Source organism: Danio rerio, chromosome 18, assembly GCF_052040795.2.
Source record: "Danio rerio strain M-AB ecotype USA chromosome 18, GRCz13ab, whole genome shotgun sequence".
NCBI classification, from domain to species: domain Eukaryota; kingdom Metazoa; phylum Chordata; class Actinopteri; order Cypriniformes; family Danionidae; genus Danio; species Danio rerio.
The window spans coordinates 26,730,982-26,750,063 of NC_141038.1; the positions used below are offsets into that span (position 1 = coordinate 26,730,982).

At 35.3% G+C, this 19,082-nt stretch overlaps 1 protein-coding gene and 1 long non-coding RNA gene across 6 annotated transcripts in view; both read right to left on the reverse strand.

Moving 5' to 3' along the window:
* slco3a1a (solute carrier organic anion transporter family member 3A1a) overlaps positions 1 to 12,838 on the reverse strand; it is a 111,805-nt gene extending 98,967 nt beyond the window's left edge. For 2 of the 3 annotated variants that reach the window (XR_015514411.1, XR_015514410.1), the window contains exon 1: positions 12,317 to 12,838. Coding sequence is in view for 1 of the 3 variants with exons in the window: in NM_001045188.2 (NP_001038653.1) it covers positions 12,317 to 12,460 (144 nt within the window). In the remaining 2 variants the exon portion in view is untranslated. 3 annotated transcript variants of the gene reach the window in all.
* Positions 12,839 to 16,182: 3,344 nt separating this feature from the next.
* The window catches only part of LOC141378836 (uncharacterized), a 45,789-nt gene continuing 42,889 nt past the window's right edge, over positions 16,183 to 19,082 (reverse strand). For all 3 annotated transcript variants that reach the window (XR_015515000.1, XR_015515002.1, XR_015515001.1), the window contains one exon: positions 16,183 to 16,875. This is a non-coding gene — a long non-coding RNA (uncharacterized LOC141378836). The remainder of the gene's footprint in view (positions 16,876 to 19,082) is intronic.

Here is a 19,082-nt window from a genome sequence, read left to right on the forward strand (position 1 = left end):
CTGAACACATCTTCATAACAATATTGAAGTGGGCGTGGCAAAATGACTCGACAGCGCCACCTACAAAAACTAATCGGACGAGCCCCCGATATACGAATCACGCACATGCACGAAAATTGGCACACACCTCAAACATGCCAAAACATACGAAAAAGTCTCTTGGAGCCATATCTCAAACCCAACAGGAAGTCAGATATTATTAACTTCCTGCGGCGAAAAAGTGGCATTTTTGCCATTTCCAGGCGTTGTATTTTAACAAACTCCTCCTAGGGATTTTATCCGATCGACACCAAAATTGGGTTTTATCATCTAAAGGCCTTGGCGATGTTAAATTGCCAAGCTTTAGAGTTTTTGTCGATGGGCGTGTCTGTGGCGGCCTCGCAAACTTTGATGATTCGCCACAACAGGAAGTCGTTATAACTCAGGCATGCATTATCAGATCTGCCTCAAAATTCACACAATTAATAACAGTCCTGACCTGAACAGGTTTACGTGCCGATATCCAGTTACAGTTATAGCGCCACCTGCTGGCCACAGGAAATGACATGTTTGACACTATAACAAACTCCTACCACAAACTTTCCCGTATCAGCACCAAAATAAAGTGGTGTCATCTGAAAGCTCTAGCGATGATATATTGTGAAGATCTAGAGTTTTTGCAGAGGGGCGTGTCTGTGGTGGCATGACAAACCTCAACGCTTCGCCATGGAACAGGAAGTCCTTATAACTCTACCACACAATGTCCGATCTGCCTGAAACTTCACATGATTGATAAAAGTCCTCTCCTGAACACATCTACATAACAATATTGAGTCAGTAATAGCGCCATCTGCTGGCAGAAGGTAGTTTGGCTTGTAACTCGGCCACACAATGTCCGATCTGCCTGAAACTTCACATGGTTGATGAAAGTCCTCCCCTGAGCACATCTACATAATAAATCTTCATAATAATATTGAATCATAGTCATAGCGCCACCTGCTGGCAGAATGTAGTTTGTCTTATAACTCAGCCACAAAATGTCCCATGTGCCTGAAACTTCACATGGTTGATTAAATTCCTCTCCTGAAGTTATCTACATGCCAATCTTGAGTCACAGGTATAGGGCCACCTGCTGACAGGAGGAAGTTTGGCATAAATCTGTATTTTTCTTAGGTTTTTTATATATATATCGGCTTTTATTATTATTGTTCGCTGTTCTCTGTCATCGTAAGGTCACCGGGCGGCGGTGAGCCCGGGTGCGAGGTCCCTATCATCGCTGCTTGCAGCTTTAATTATTTGATGTATTTGTTGTGGAGTTAATGAGTCGATGAGAACGATGAGTCACACACAATGTTGTTACAAAGTTCATGTACACACACACAGACTTTAACTGTGGACTATTTTTGAATGCAAATGTGACAGAATATACTGTACATTAATATCCACTGCTGTATGGATATCTGTTATGTTAATGTACAAAATAAACCAGATTAAAGTGGAGATAAAGATGGTTATATTCCTGTAATTCATTACAAACATTTACTGTTTTAAGAACGTTTTAAACTAGTAAAACTCATTCTTGATCATATGATCACAGCATGCTGAACAGATCTTCTAATCCCAGTTGCTTTCCTGTGTCTTGTTGATATGATTTTACAGTAAGCATTACTGCAGAGACACGTAAATATCCAATTTGGTGGGTGGGGAAACTGAACTCCTACTTCACATTGAGGTGGGCTTCAAAATGGGAGGGATTTGGATCCTATTTCAATGTTAGGACACGTTAAAAAAGAGACTTATTGTCTTTATATCACGATAATATGACTGTGGAAACTATATCAACACACAGTTCTGTCCAAACAGTTTACAAAAGATGATTTTCATCATAGGTGCCCTTTAAGAAACTTACTGTGAGCGTACAAAACATTAGCAAAACTTAAAAAATTTGTTTAAATAAATGTTAAAACATTTAAGAATGGAGGGACACGGTGGCACATAAGGTAGTGCTGTTGCCTCACAGCAGGAAGGTCGCTGGTTCAAACCTCGACTGGGTCAGTTGGCATGTTCTCCCCACTTTCGCATGGGTTTCCTTCGGGTGCTCAGGTGAATTGGGTAAGCTAAACAAAATTGTCCGTAGTGTACTGTATGTATGTGCATGGGAGTGTGTGGGTGTTTCCCAGTTATGGGTTGCCACTAGAAGGACATCCCCTGCGTAAAACATATGCTGGATAAGTTGGCGGTTTATTCTGCTGTGGTAACCCCAGATTAATAAAGGGACAAAGCCCAAAAGAAAATTAATGAATGAAATTTGGGAATGCTTTTCTTTGTGTGAGATTTTGTAACACTAGTATTGCAGAAACAACACAATTGTCCCTTTAAAAAAGCTGTTTGAAACAGCTCATTACTTTTTCAAGAAAAAAGAAACATTTAAAATTTTAGTCAAGCTTATTTTTCCTCTTGAATGTGTGGTGTTTGTGTGTGTTTTCTACTATTCACACCAGCTCTGCTCAGTTGCCAGGTCCAAAGCTATGTGCCAGCCTACTAGTTCTGGAAGCGTGACGAAAGGCCAGGACAGGCCACATCCCCCATCTGCCTGCCTAAGAATCTGTGCCAACCTGCTGAAACCTGTTGACTGAAAAGCTGAGTCTCTCTGCCTACACCACTGCCAGAGCCATTGCAATAGGGCACACAGAATGCCACCTTAATGCCAAGACATATTCAACAACAACAACAGTGTCAACTAATGCCAAATCTCATTCGTCTCCACCTTGACATATACTCACACCCGTCGTCTTCTAATCCCTCAGCATTAAAACATGTTATTATAGTAAAACTATGAATTATTGAACAATGTGACAAAAATGTCCATCATGTTATTGTTGAGTCAACTTGGTCTTACATAATAAGCGATGACAAATTCCTGAGTGCAGAACAACCAGTCTGTATCGTTCAAGCGTGAAATGGTTTCAAGAACATGTGCAGCTAGCAGGCATCCTTCAGCAATCTGTGTTTGATTTTGAACATGAAAGAGATTCAGCATCACCTTATCAGTATGACAGGAAACAGAACTGAATTACTTTCCACAGTTTCTGCAAAAAGAGCATGGACCAATGGACATGGTGAATTTTCACACATTTATTTCTGTTCTAAATGTGGCATAAACCGCTTTTCATTTTACACGGTAGTTATGTACTTTACAGCAATTTACTGTAATTGCTTTTGGAGGAATCAAAACAGTCTATCTGGTGTTTAAATTATTATTTAAAACAATGAAGAACATAATGCCTGTCTGAAATTATACTATTGCCTCACCTCATATTTTACATAGATTTCTGAGATGGCATAAAGATTAATCATGTAAATCACAATACAGAGATCTTTGGTTATAACTTAAGGGAATATTTGCTTTCAACTAGCAATGCAACAAGAAGTGGAAAATGTTGGTCAAAAATATACATTTACACACATAATAACACAGATCAACTACACGATAGTGAAAGTACAAGTTTCCAAGAAAAGGAAGAAGAAAAAAAAACATTGTGTGAGACTGATAAATGCAGCCAGAAGAGAACAAATGTACAAACAAATGCAAATGTTCCACTCATAGATGCAGCATTAGAAACACCATTTCAAATGAAATACTAATAATATATGCAAAGATAGTGTAATACAAGTTATTGCTTTACAAATATACATATGTCTCTTTAAAAATATGAATAATAAAACTTTTACAGAAACTGTTGACCACTGAAAGGCATCAGCATATTCTTAAAAAAGGTTTTAAAAAGAGCAATTATCACAATACTAAAAATAAATAAGGGATATCATTTACAGTATTAGTCTGTTGGTACACTGAAAAAAAATATTCAGAGATGATTCCTTAAATTTACTTAATTTTTTTACGTCAACTGGTTGTAAACAATTTATTTTTGTTGAATTTAAACAAACAAATTAAGTTGAAGATTACTAAACTTAATTTGTTTGTTTAAATTCAACACCAATAAATTGTTTGCAACAGTTCTGCATGCAACACTTTTTTCAGTGTAGCTGTCAGATATAGATTGATTTTGAATCCTGCATAATTATCAATAACACATTATTTGGTAACACTTTAGTTTAACCCTCAGGGGTCTGAGGTGATTGTTTGTATAAAGCAATGTCCAGCTGCAACAGCTAGTCCAAACTAAATGCTTGTTGAATTACTGCCTGTATTATGACCATGTACACACTCGGGGTAAACAATAGTGATCAGCATATATAAGTACACCCCTCACAAATCTATCTTTTAAATTCATATTTTTAATAGGAAGATCCCAATTCTTACTATTAATAGTGGCTTATGACCTGCTTATTATAAAGATATCAGCTGTTTACTTGTTCTTTTAAAGTACATATGTATTTCCCATGGTTTTGTCAATGCCTAAACCCAAGTACTACCTAATTTAAAAAGCTAAAACGCTGCAAATTAGGAGTTCATTGAGCTAAAATTTACAGTTAATGGTTTGTTTACGGTAAGAATTTTACCTTAAAATAGTTTGACCCATATTTTTGTATTTCTCTAAAACTTTATCAGCCATTGTCACATCTCTGAAGTCACATGCTCTCACGTTTGATGGACAGTTAGGATATCAGAAGCCTATAAAAAGCTGGTTGATTCTGCAGTGTGAAACGCTTCTTTTTTTATATGAAGCCATTTTATATGAAAATCATGTCGAAAGTAAAATGGCTTTATCAGGTTATTACTTCACAAATTACTTCATTTAACACAGATATAATGTCTGACAAACTCTAACCACAGTTTTGTAGCATAAATGTAGGGTATTTGTCAATTACCAAGCTGGTATATTAAACTACATTAAATTAGGTATGTGGTGTCAATTTTCCAATATTCCATTACTCCTTCAATAAATTTATACTATTTATGTTATTAAGTTATAGGGATTTTTGACATGTTAATAATAATGTTTTCAGCTGTACTAAATACTGTATGCTACCTTTTTCATAACAAACACAGCAGAAATGATATCAAGGACATGCCAAAAACAAATTTGTCCGGCCACACCCTTATTTGATGAGTAATTGTTTTAAATATATAAATGTATATGTACACATCTCTGTCTGAGAGCAAATGCATGACAGTCCCTTTTGTGTGACATGTTTATTAACCAACAGAGTGAGCGCAGCTTTATTCCTCCCAATCAGCTCTGCCCAAACCCATTTCAAAACCAGCCCACCGTAAACAAACGGGAAAGTGCGACTGTGAAAAGAGGAGTCTCCCAGTCCGAGGCCAGAGAGAAAACATAAACTTAAGAGTTTATTTGCCAATGAATGAGTTTAAACCTACAAAGTTTGACCCTACAGACTTTGTGGGTTTATAGCTGAGTACAGTGTCATAAATGAGCTTTTAGAAGATACAACGCCCTTCACTTCTGCCTATATGGAGCAATGCTTTAATGGCATCACTGTACACCTCAGCTTCTCTTCAAAACATCACTTAATTTTCATTCATCTAAGCATTGTTCATGCCAAACAGCACGACTCTGCTTAGCAAAAGACACAAAATAAATGAGTTGAGGTTAGATGACCACGATATATTTGTTTAGATATATCACGTGACTTTCCTGCCAAGAGGCATTTGCAAACACTGTCCCAGCATTTTTGCATCACAGTCAGAGTAGATAAACAAATGCAGATTGAAAGCTATACAAAGATGTCTACAAGATACGAGAGCTTTCAGCAGTTTTATAAAAAAAGAAACCGACTCTCTTATAGCACATGGGGGAAGTCCAGACCGCCTAAAGTCAAACCCAGGGCTGAGGCTAAACATAGGAAACTGACACAATGCCCAGGAATGAGCATGATGTCTCAAACAAGCCACTGAGTCAGTCTGTGAAATAGGGTGGAGGCTCCATCTCAAAATGGATTAGTATTACAGCAGCTTCTGAGATCATCTAAATCAGGGTCACTAAACTTGGTCCTGAAGGGTTGGTATTCTTCATAGTTTAGTTCCAACTTGCCACAGCACACATACCTGGAAATTTCAAGTATGCACTGTAAGTGATTTATTAGCCTGTTCAGGTGTGTTTGGAGGAGTGGAGGGTTGGAGCTAAACTTTGAAGGAAACCGGCCCTCCAGGACTGTATTCAGTGGTTAGGCCTGTCACGATCAGGAATTCACTGTCATTTTGAGATCATTTTATGCCACTGATTTTATAATAATCATTTATAATAAGCATGTATACAGTGCTCAGCATATATGACTACACCCCTCACAAATCTATCTTTTAAATTCATATTTTAATTAGGAAGCTGTACAATATTTTAATTGTACATGCTGTATACATTAGATTATTAGAAGCATCAGAAGCAAATTCTGGAGCTTATCTAACTAAATAACTTGTTTTAATGGTCCAAAAACTAGTACACCCAAATTTATATATTATAGAAAAATAATAAACACAAATTTTATTATTATTTTTTTTGCAATATTTAACTTGAATTTAATTGTATTTTCTTTCAATTTCTAAATATGTTTGGTGACAAATATATTATTATTTAAATAATATATCTGTTTAACAAATCTATTTTGTTTCAATGCACCAAAATACCAACCCAAGCTCATTCTGAAAACGTGGTCCCGCAGACGTTTCTGGAGACAGCGGAATACGCGTTTATTTTTTTCAAGCGAACGCTGCAGGCCGGTGTGACGCTGTTCCCTTTCGCGCTTGCCTTACCTCCTTGTGGAGGGCTTCCCCGCTGCAACTCGTTTGTCCACTCAGCTCACCGTGTACGTCGGCAGGCTCGAGATGCAGAGAGGAGTTGACCACAGTGACCGGTTTCGAGTCAGGGGAAGAGCGTTTCCAGCAATCAGGTAAGACAAAAACACAATCCCAAAAATTAAGTGAACGAGTTTCGTGACAGGGTGAGAACGTGGTAAAATCCGAAAACAGGGTAGAAAAAAAACAAAAAAAAAACAAATCAGGGCTTTTATTTTTTTGGACGGCTTTTGTAAACTGTTGCTCAGGTTTAGGGAAGCAAGCGGGCGGGCGGGTCGATCAGTAAAATTAGTTGGTTTCAGGGAAGGAGGAGGGCGGGTCGGCCGATTGGCCGGTCGCGCAGTCAATCATCCGGTTAGTCGGACAGCAGCCTCTAGTGGGTTCACGCGAGAACAGTGCGGGCGCGAACCGCACTCGTGAGAGGCATCTGAGGTGTGAAAAAGCGCACAACAGCGGCCTCTCACGGATTGGCAAAAACAAAAACTGCAGCCGTACGTAGCCGCCGGGACATATTCCACGGTCTCCAGAAACGTCCGCGGGACTACGTTTCCACAATGAGCCCGGGTTGCAACATACATTACCTGTAAAATGGGGTATACTCAATTATTCTAAGCACTGTACTATTAAACGTTCTATTGGGTAAATGTCCAGTTATAAAACTTTGACACCGCTGAAATAGAATGTAAATGTCATAGTAAAACGGCTTCAACATTATTTGTGAATTTGTAAATATATATTGCAATGCCAAAAAATTATTAAGGGTCATCTCCATGTATTGCACAATAAGTCGATATACTGAATATTGCAACAGGTTTAGCGGTGGTCAAAATGAATCAGGCCAAAATGTGTTGAAATTTCAAATGCTACTGCATGCTGATAAAATGTATTATATTTTGACCTAAAGCTGGATGATAACCGATTACAAGGTATAATTTTATCTTTATGAGACAATAGCTCATGTTCAATAAATGTTTAACATGCTTCAATGTGAAACTGAGGCCCTGTCCACATGGAGTTTTTGAACATATTTGCTATATACAAAAAAACATTCTAGATAGAAATTGAACTTGGGAGCAGGGCTGGGCGATATGGCAAAATTGCAATCTCGATAATTATTTTCCATGTTGAACGCTAATGATATATATCGATTTAATTTGTTGATGCTTTTAGATTTAAGACTATCCCGACAATGACTTAAGCCACAACAATTAGAGGGTCCATTAAATGGCATAACATATTTTGAGCTAATAAATTTTCGGTACATCTCTAATATTAACACACTTTTAAATTCCTATTGTTGCACACTTCTGCTGTGTGATTGGCTCTTAGATCAATATTGAGTTAAAAAAAGTCCAGAGCTTATCATTGTTATTAAGATCAATTTTATTGCTGTTTGATATAATATCGTTTATCAGCCCAGCCCTACTTAGGAGAGTGCAACAGCTATTTTTTTAAATCAGGTCCCAGATTGGAAATCCAACACGGTCACTGCAATTCTTAAACATTTTGATTTAGTCGCTAATTTATTAATCAATTTGTATTTATTTACACAATCTCAATCAAAGATTTTATAAGGATTCACTAATTTCCAAAGGAAGGGTAGGGTTAGGAGTGGGGTTTGGGGATGCGCCAAAAAATCGTCAGTTTTTATATGAACTAAATAAGGGGTCCCCAAACTTTTGCATATGAAGGGCCAAAACCAAACTTGATTGAGGTGGTAGCCCAAAAATAAGTATATCATTAAAGCTGCCATGGTAATTTTGCAATGTATTGATATAAAAAAAAAAACTTGAATCGTGTTAATACAGTAACTATACTTTTTACATTTTATAATGAACCTCTTAAAATAGAAACATAAACAGACACATTTATAACACAATGGTGCACCTCCCTGTGCGTTGTGCTCTATCTTCGAGTATCAGCATTTACATTTTTAAAAATCTAATTCACGCACAACATTTAAATGAAACATTTAATTTCAGTTGGCTTTTTTGTAGCTCAACAATTAAACAAGCAAACAAACAAAAGGTTACGTTAAACTAGAAATGACGATCTCTGTTGAAGGCATTCTCCCTAACCTTCTCATCATTCTAAATCTCTTCTCAGATGGGATGGTTGGCCAAATCAAAGGTTACCATGGGCCAACTTTGGTCCACGGACCCTAGTTTGCGCATCTCTGAATTAGCCACTTTTCTGACGATACATAAAATAGTTATGATTCCTCATGAGATCATCTCTGTGGTTGTTCAAAATCCAATGGCACTTCTCGTAAAGCGTGGGGTGTAAACCTGCTATCCTGGCCAAATTCCCTCTCGGCCCTTAACCATCATGGCCTGCCCATCCATTGAATTGGCTCTATCACTGTCTCTCCACTCCACCTATAACTGTTGTGTGGTGAGCACACTGCTGTCATTGTCCTGTGGCTGCTATCGCATCATCCAAGTGGATGTTGCACACTGGTGGTGGCGTGGAGAGACCCCCTCATGATTGTAAAGCACTTCAGGTGTATGGCCATATATTACATTACATTAAATCTGAGAATAAATCTGAATAAATCTGATTTGTGAATATATTCACCTTGTTGACACTACTGTCATGTTATCAAGCCTTTAAACTTGAAAGAGAGATTTGACATTCATCATGATTGATTAAACTCATATGAAAAAAAATGGGTGCCAATTTTTTTGCCCATATTGCATTGCAATATTTTATCCTTGAACAAATACAGATGGATTTTCTTGTAATCGAAACAATTTCACATGAGAACAATCTTCCATCCTATGTATAAATAACCTAATGTCCCAGACATCACACAAGCTCTCAGAGTTTACAAATGTCTACCATCCGTTTCACACAAATGTTTGCTTCAGTAGGACATCTTTGGAAATATTATGAAGCTGGTTTGTCTATGGAAAAACCCCGGGGAGGATAAGTTTAGTTTAACGCCCTATCTATCTGTCAAAATAAATCTGGCCAATCTTAACATCTTCCAGTCCCACAAAGTTTTTTGGTTAAAATGACAGATTTGATTTGGTTTCCAAACATAAGAATTTCCATACGCTGGGAACAAATCCAGTCCACAACAAGTGTACCCCTTTGAGACTGTTCCCATGATGTATTGTGGCTTTCTGGCACAGAGCAAATGATTGTTTCCTTTCCAAATATGGTCTGAGCTCGCACAGACATCAGAGTCGTCCCATGGGTATGAAGGACATGGCTGGACAAATCTCTTCCTTATCAAAGATGCTATATAGAGAGGTATCCAACTCACTGGCACCAAGAAATGTGAGCATTTTGTCTTGATATCAGACTCTTTACCAATGAAGCAGATATGACTACAAAGAAGAGACTTTTACAAAGAGACTTATCAAAATAGAAAATACAAACATGATTTGTGTGTTTATCAGAAGAAGGACAAGATAAAAAGCTTGCTAGCTGTCTACAAATAGTGAAAAGGTTATCAACAAACAAAGCAATCTCTCTCAGATGCTAAAACAAAATCATTTCCTGCATTTTGTCATGGCCATCTCTAATTATCCTCAGTAGCAGCACTTGCCTTATCGTTGAGTTTAAGAATGCCATGTAATAAAATAAGGTTAAAAATCACATTTGTGCTTCACGCAAATATCAAAAAAGAACTTCATCAAAAAAAAAAAAAAAAAAAAAAATCTACCAGATATCAAAAATTGGCTGGTTTTGTATTCTGTTTTTAGTATTATCAATAAAGATTATACTTATTATGGGTCATTCATTCATTCATTTTCTTTTCGGATTAGTCCCTTTATTGATCTGAGGTCGCCACAGCGGAAAAAAACTCCAACTTATCCAGCATATGTTTTACTCAGCAGATGCCCTTCCAGCTGCAACCCATCACTGGGAGACATCCATACACACTCATTCACACACATACACATAACAATTTAGCTTATCCAATTCATTTATAGCTATAGCAAATGTTTTTGGACTTGTGGGGGAAACCGGAGCACCTGAAGGAAACCCACGTGAACATGAGGAGAACATGCAAACACAGAAATGCCCAGCCGGGGCTCGAACCAGTGACCTTCTTGTTGTGAGGTGATTGTGCAACCCACTGTCCCACCGTAATACTTATTAATGGGCGTAATAATGAACCTTTTTTGATGTTTGAAGTCAAGAATGACCATGTTTTAACAAACAGGAAACTAATATAACATAACGGAAATGTTTGTTAGCACACTCAAACAAATTCTTCCCGAAAGCTTTTTTTTTTTATCAGACCCAAATTTGAAACTTGGGTTACGGTTTTGTTATTCCCCCCAGTTTAGAGCTAAACATGTCTTAGAAAATATATACTGATATCTAATATGAAAACATTACACTATTCTGTGCTTTTTTATTACAACAAACTAAAATTTCCATAACATTTTGTACACCTCACTTTAGTTGATTTAATAGTCTATGTTAAAAAGTGGATAACGTAATAAATATATTATAATTACAGCATAATTATATTTTTGTACCATAAAATCATAAAAAAATACTTTTTAAAAATATATACTGCGTTCAAATATAGTATATTAATTTCAATTAAACAAAACAATAATCATTTAAGTCATTTAAGTAGAACATGTTTACCAAAATAACTTTTTTTATTGTTATTTTTAAAATATAGTATCCATTTAATAAAAGTGATTATAAACTTCTGTTATACTAAGGAAAATAAACTGCTGTAATTCGATGTAAAACCTAGATGGTATTTTTAAACAGAATGCTGATATAGAAATAGTACATTCCCAACAGTGATGTATGTGATATTATGTGATATTATTGTGTGATGGTGTAAAAACATAAACATGAGATCACTCTGAGCCATGAAGGGAAATTTCTGTCACTGAGTTCCACTCATACTCGGTTCTATACCAGCAGAAAGCACATGGCTTTACAAAACACAAAGCTTGACACTCTTGCTAATTTAGAAATATTTTGGTTGGTGGAACAGCAATAAACATAAAATAACAGTCTGCAACATGTAAGTTTTACTATATTATTTTTATATAGAGAGAAAGCTGTTGAAGTAATACTCCAAGCATTGGCAAAACTGATGTGATGACCTGATGCAGAATTTCAGCACTGCTGCTATACATTATTGTTCCAACAGCACTTTGGCTTATATTAAATGATTTTTTACATTAATAGAGGTTTAAAATATCCCACATACGGTTATCTGCCATAGCAGGGCACTAGCCTACAGCCTGCCAGCCAACTTATTCCTCACAGCTATAATCTCTGTTTACATCTGCTGAGGCAGCTATGCTTTACATGAACACTCAGCGATGGGTTCGCTTCTTCTCGTCTGTTTCTTTTAAACCCAATGCATGTGCAATGAATAGTTTAAGACCATTATATGATTATGTCACATCCGCGTCACGTTTCATGCCATGCACTAAGTTGCACCGAAGTACAGGAAGGTTAAGGTTGAAGAAAAGGATTAGCGTAAAGCAAATGAGTCAAATAAGTTGAGCAAGTTCGAAAGAGGCAGTCATTTTCAGTCAAAACCAAAAGCAAAACAAAAGCATCGCTTACCAAGTATGCCCCCACTGTGCCCTGTGCCAACATCAGAGCACATTCGGCCACTAAAAATATCTTAATATTCGAGAAACACGAGGGCTTTTTCTTAATATCATCCCGCTGAGGGTCCTCGGAGCTTCTCTGTTTTTTCACCTGCATCCTGAGCGGTAAGCGAAAAACTACTGTAACCTATAAAAAACGCTAAATAAAGCGTGTCTTTATGTATCGGGAACACTCCGACTGTTGTTTACACTCAGACTCTGCGCAGTTTGACAGCTTGCAGACTTTTCATTGAAACTCCGCCGATGAATGGAGACGAAATAAACTCTCCTCCTTTGCTCTCTGTCGCTGAAAGGGAGGATAAATCGACGCTGGTTTTTACTCCAAACATCTTTGTTGTTCTCTGAGTCTATCCGGGCGGCTGTGCTGTTAGTGTTTGCCCGTATTCCTCCTCCACCATCGCTGGAGTCCGCGGGCTTGATTCTCCGCCTCGGTCATTGTGACTGATGTGTGCGCGCTTCCACCGGACGCCTGACTGACTTCTACTGTAAAAGGCACATGTCTCGGTAGAGGCGCTGTGCAGCAGACACACATAAGCTGAACGCTTTACTGACTCCTATTGTCAAAATATAGGCAGATAATGATGAATGGCAGAAATAGGGTGTTTTATGAGCAAAATATCTCGTTTTATTTAGTTGATTTTTGATGTTCTCTATTTGTTTCAAGTGGCTTAAATGCATTTAATTAAAACATTTCCAATAGGCTATCTGAGGAATTATGCCTTTGTGTAACTGTACATAATAAATTACACAAACTTTGGTCAAAATAAATATAGCTATAATATAACATATTCCAGGTCAACTAAAGTGTCTATAAAAATAGTTTTGTTGTTGTTTGTATGGTTGTTTTGTGTTCAGACATACATTAAAAACAACAGTATTGTGAATTGTTAGTATATTTTAAAATGTTATTTAGTAATGTGATGGCCATGCTGAATTCAGATCATATTTGAATGATTCAAAATCAACCATGTGTTAATTTTATCATCTGAAGCCAGATAAATGTGACAGCTGCACAATTCGCCTATTAAAAAATCTGGAACCTGACAAAAATCTAAATACTGAAATTGCCTTTAAACTGTCTAAATGAGGGGCCTAGCCATGCACATTAATAAGTAAAAAACTATTTTTTAAATATAAAGTATTTTTACTGTTGGAAATATACAAAAATAGCTTAATAGTTACAGTGCCCATTATCCTAATAATCTTTGACATAAAAGAAAAATCAATAACTTTGATCCATACAATGCATTTTTGATTATTGCTAAATATGTAACCTTGGAACTTAACTTGGAATAGGATTTTGGTCTCCAGGGTGACATTATTCTGTGGCATATTGATTATTGATTAGGCATGGGGTAAAAGTTTTGAAGTTATAAATGTTTATTGTTGTGGAAAATGTATTTCAAAAATTATTTGATAAATACTATAAATAAAAAAAAGCTCACACAAGAAATTAATAAACAAATATATAAATCTTAATTTGACATTCAAATTTAATATTGTTAAAAAAGTTAAATTTAGTTTGCTCATTCATTTTTTATTTAGATGCGTATTTGTTTCCATTTGCACATAACTAAATAAAATATTAAAATAAAGTTGGAGATAAACAAAAAATACTTCATAAACTATGTAATATCCTAATAATCTTTGGCATGAAAGAAAAATCAATAACTTTGATCCATACAATGTATTTTTGGTTATTGCTAAAAATATACCCTTGGATTTTAAGACTTATTTTGGGATCCAGGGTCACAATATTCTGAGACATACTAAACATTTATGAGGCATGTGGAAGAAGTTTCAGTAAATTTTTGAAGTTATGAAAATTTATTGTTGTGAAAAGTGTATAAAATGTTTTTTTAAATATTCTGAATAAAATAAAGGTTGTAGAAGAAATTTCACGATTAAATTTGATGTTATTAAAATATCAAGCTTGATTCAGTTTTCACGATTTTTAATTTATTCATTTGCTTAATTGTTTTCATTTGCACATCACTAAACAAAATATTGATATTAAGTTGGAAACATACAAAAATAGCTCAATGGAACATGCTATTTATTTTTTATGCTATTTTTATTCTTTTTTTTTTTTTTTGGTATTGGTGATTGCCAAAAATATAAATGTACATCTTATGACTGCCTTTGTGCTCCAGGGTCACCTATTTTTTGGCATAAACGATTTGTTATGACACAACATGGGCTTTTTTAAAAATTCAGTAATTAATAAAGCATTTTAAAAAACAGCTTTAATTTGAATGAAAAATATAACGTTATATAAGCCTTTACTGTAACTTTTGATCATTGATGAGGCATGATGAAAAAGTGACAGTGACTTTTCTGAAGTTTTTTGTTGTGGGAAATGTATATAAAAATCTAATTTCAAATATTTTGAATTAAATAAAGCACACACAAAAATAATAATAAAGTAATAATAAACAAATAAATATATCTTACTTTGACAATAAAATCCGAGTTTGGCATAGCTTTCAGAAGATTTTTGTTTGCTTGCTTATTAATTTGTTTGTTTGTTTCCATTTCTCACTCTCAATTTGATCATTTAATTGCATATTATATTACTGCAGCAAATAGGCACCACTAATTGATCTGTATATACCAGGCCTTTGTTTTGTGGCAGTATGGCACCAGTGGTCACACTTAAAGTAAAAACACGCAGTTCTGGTCAGAGTTTGGAGGAAGAAGAGTGTGAAATTGTGATGAGTAGGCAGAGGCTGACACTTAGAACTCACACTGATGACAAACGCTGTGTTTGGGTTACCATAGCAAACAAATTATAGCAAGGGTTAAGTGACAAAAGCCGGTTTATTAACTTGTGTTGTTATCAGAGCAAAATACAGTAGTTAAATAGTTATTAAACTAATAATTGAATAGTAATACTTGTAATAATTTTTTGAACAATGGATTGTCAGTATTGATTCATTTTCTTGTCAGCTTAGTCCCTTTATTAATCTGAGGTCGTCACAGCAGAATGAACCACCAACGTATCCAGCATATATCCAGCGGATTCCCTTCCAGCTGCAACCCATCACTGAGAAACATCCATACACAACCATTCACACTCATACACTATGGACAATTTAGCTTACCCAATTCATCTAAACAGCATGTCATTAGACTTGTAGGAGAAACTGGAGCACCCGGAGGAAACCCACACTAACATGGGGAGAACATGCAAACTTTACACAGAAATGTCAACTGAGGTGCTCGAAGCTCGAGCTGTGAGGTGATTGTGCTACCCACTGTGCCACTGTGCTGCCCTGTCAGAATATCAAACAGGGTAATTATTATTAAATCAAAAAAAAAAAAAAATCTGAAAAAATACTAAGTTGTTTTATCTCAAACTTGGGTAATTAAAGACAAACCCAAAAGTGGTGGCTTTATAACTGTTTAACTCAAATAAGAAGCACTGAAGATAAAACTGACAACTCCACACCATAAGATGAAGATAAAATCTAAAAACTGAACTTAAATTTATGTAAGAAATAATAAAAAAGTACTTAAAACAATAAAATGGTAATAAACATGACCAACTCATCATCTCAAAATGACAAAAAACTGATATAGTTCAAATAAAAGACAATTAATACTATAGTATAAAATATAACAATGTAAAACTGTTGGTATATTGATATATAGGGAGGCTAAAATAACAATGGTATCATGAATATTGTAATTAAGAATGCATTTTGGATGTCCTGCATTTAGTTTTTTCATCAGGATATGAGTCAGGTTTGTGGGTGTACTAGTCTAAATGGTGAAAACAATTTAAAAATAGACCAAATATAAACATGACTACTGCTGTCGCTCTGTAGAGATTTTATTCATAGGTTTAGGGATTGACAGTGGAAACAGTTACTGGTATAAATTGTATTCACATTCACAACGTGGGAAAATTCAAAGAAAAAAATCAATGCTTGGCATTGATTGCAGTGATGACATCAATGGTCTTAAACACTATTTAATGCTTATGGAACAAGTGGTATGTTTCCCATGAGGTCGATATTTCAGCACTGTTGTGAACAGAAAAAAGCAAAGACACTAAATCTCAATCGGATACTGCAGAAGATTTGCTAAACTAAACAACACTCCACTCAACTGCACAAATAATGTCTCTACAGCACAAAAATATGATAGAGCATTTATTTTATGTAATGTCAAGTTATAACAATGCCAGGTTAGATCATGGACATTTACGCATTGTAGACAAGTGTTTTGCAGTTTTTCAGCTGTTAAATGGATGGCTATATGTGTATTTAAATTTATCTAACAAAGATTCACCATGCAGTTTTTTATGCACACAAATCTAATCCGCTTAAAAAAAAAAAAAAAAAAAAACATTACATCAATGTTTCAGGCAGACCCTTGACATGTTAGCATCCATTAGTAGATGCAAAACATGCAATAAAGTAAGTTGCTAGAGGGGAAAAGACATCTTCACAGTATAAGAAACCCCCTGACAATCTTCCATATGGTCCATGCATTTTGCATGAGGATCTAAGGAGAGAAAAAAAAAGGAAAAATATACAGAAAAGAACAGCTTTAAATTCTGGATTATTTTTAATATATTGTCACAAATTACATTATCACAAGTTGTCAAAAAAGGGTCAAAAAACTCAAATGAAATAGAAGAAATGATAACACTCAAAATTGCAACGTATATTTTACATTTGGTCAGTTTAGTGGCTAATTCAGTTCAGTCATACGAATATGTACGATTTTGTAGCATCCCATTCCAACAGCCCAACGACAGAATCTAAGGTTAAATGCTTGAAAGCCTTTTTAGCGATTACGAAAAAAATTTTGGTTGTTTATTAGAATTTATTCATTTATTCAACTCAGAGTTCAGTCTGACTCCAATTTTGATTAATTCCAATTTGTTGGAATATATCAAATTAAATCAAATCAAATCATATCAAATCAAATTAAATCATATCATATCATATCACATCATATCATATCATATCATATCATATCATATCATATCATATCATATCATATCACATCATATCATATCATATCATACCATACCATATCATACCATACCATATCATATCATATCATATCATATCATATCATATCATATCATATCATATATCAAATCAAATCACTTTTATTGTCACATCATCAGCTGTACGTGTGCCATGATGAGTGAAAAGCTTAGGTGATGGCTCCAGACAGTACAAAACACAGATAGTGCAAATAAAATGACAATGCAAATACAACGACAGTGCAAATACAACGACAATGTGAAATTGACAACGATATGTACAATGAATGGGTGTCCACATAGTTGTAGGCAGTATTGTTTCAAGTATGGATTGGTTAAAGTGCAGTGCATGCTACATATTGATGGTGCACAGTGAGGGGTATGGAAGAGTCTGTGTTGTGTGTGTTAAGTATTCATCAGCCTGATAGTCTGAGGGAAGAAACTGATGTTTTAAGCTGTTAGCATTATTAGTTGTGATACAATTAAGATTTTGATATTTTCTTGGGTCCAATGTTCTTAACTGTATGTTCATTAGGGACCAAACGCTGCTTAGAGTTCCACGCCCCCAGGATTGCGTTTCTTCTCACGGACAATATCTCAACACTCTGAAGTTAGTTTGAGGATAGGGTTAACTAATACTCAAGTAGTCTGGTTGCCTCCTGCTCACTCATACTAAAATAGTAGGGAATTTAGCAGGGTCGAAGTAGCCCAGGAGTTTCTAGCCTTAGATTGGCCCACTTCAGTTCACGACTGACTATATTAAAATAACAGTTTCTGTCAATTGCACAGTACTTCAGTGAAGACATTTAAACAGTTAACACAATGTATTATTTCATAGTACAAGAATCTATTTTATGTAAGAATTAGAGCTTATTAAAATCCAAACATTGAAATGAAAAAAAATCAAATGAATACAATTATATATTAAGCTATACAGTATGTATAAAATAAAGATTAAAATTAAATGTATTGACATTTTTTAATGACACTGTCATGTCTCAAGGAAACAGCTGCTTTATAACTTTAAACACTTTTCATAATATTTTCAAAACACCACATTGTCCTTTTCTGCAATATCTGAATATATATTCTGTGAAAACTTGTTTCAGAGAAATCCAGTCCTTAAACACAAATAAAAAACAAGTAATGCACTGTTAAGACATTTTAACCACAGTATTACTTTCTAATGATGGCTTTGTCTGTTTTCCTCTTTTTAGATTTCTGATTAAGTTAAGTCAGATTTATTAAAGGTGCAGTAGGTGATCTTTCACAATGCTAGCAGCTTAGCATAAATCTCTGAATCACAGTCCCTCCCCTGCAGGCTAGAGCCACACCTCCTTAAATACGAGCACAGCAAAAGAACCCTCTCTCATGTGTTAAAAGAGACTAGTGCTTGTCTTGGCAAGCAAGCCAAACTGACATGCTATTTCAGAGTGAATATTTAGAGTTGCATGGTAAACAATATAGGAAAACTAGGCAGAATAGCAATATTTACTTGTGTTTTGTTGTTAAACTAATTAAAATCTACATTACAGATGCTGTAAAAGGTCCCTTATGAAACTGAAAATAGTCTTATCAATCTTTTATCGGAAGATTTTAGTGGCTGAACAACACTTCTGTGAAGATATAACCCGTTTGTAACAACAACATCTAACGTTACATCAGCTTTGCGTGAAGCTAAAATATTTTTAAAACAAAACATTACCTGTCTAAG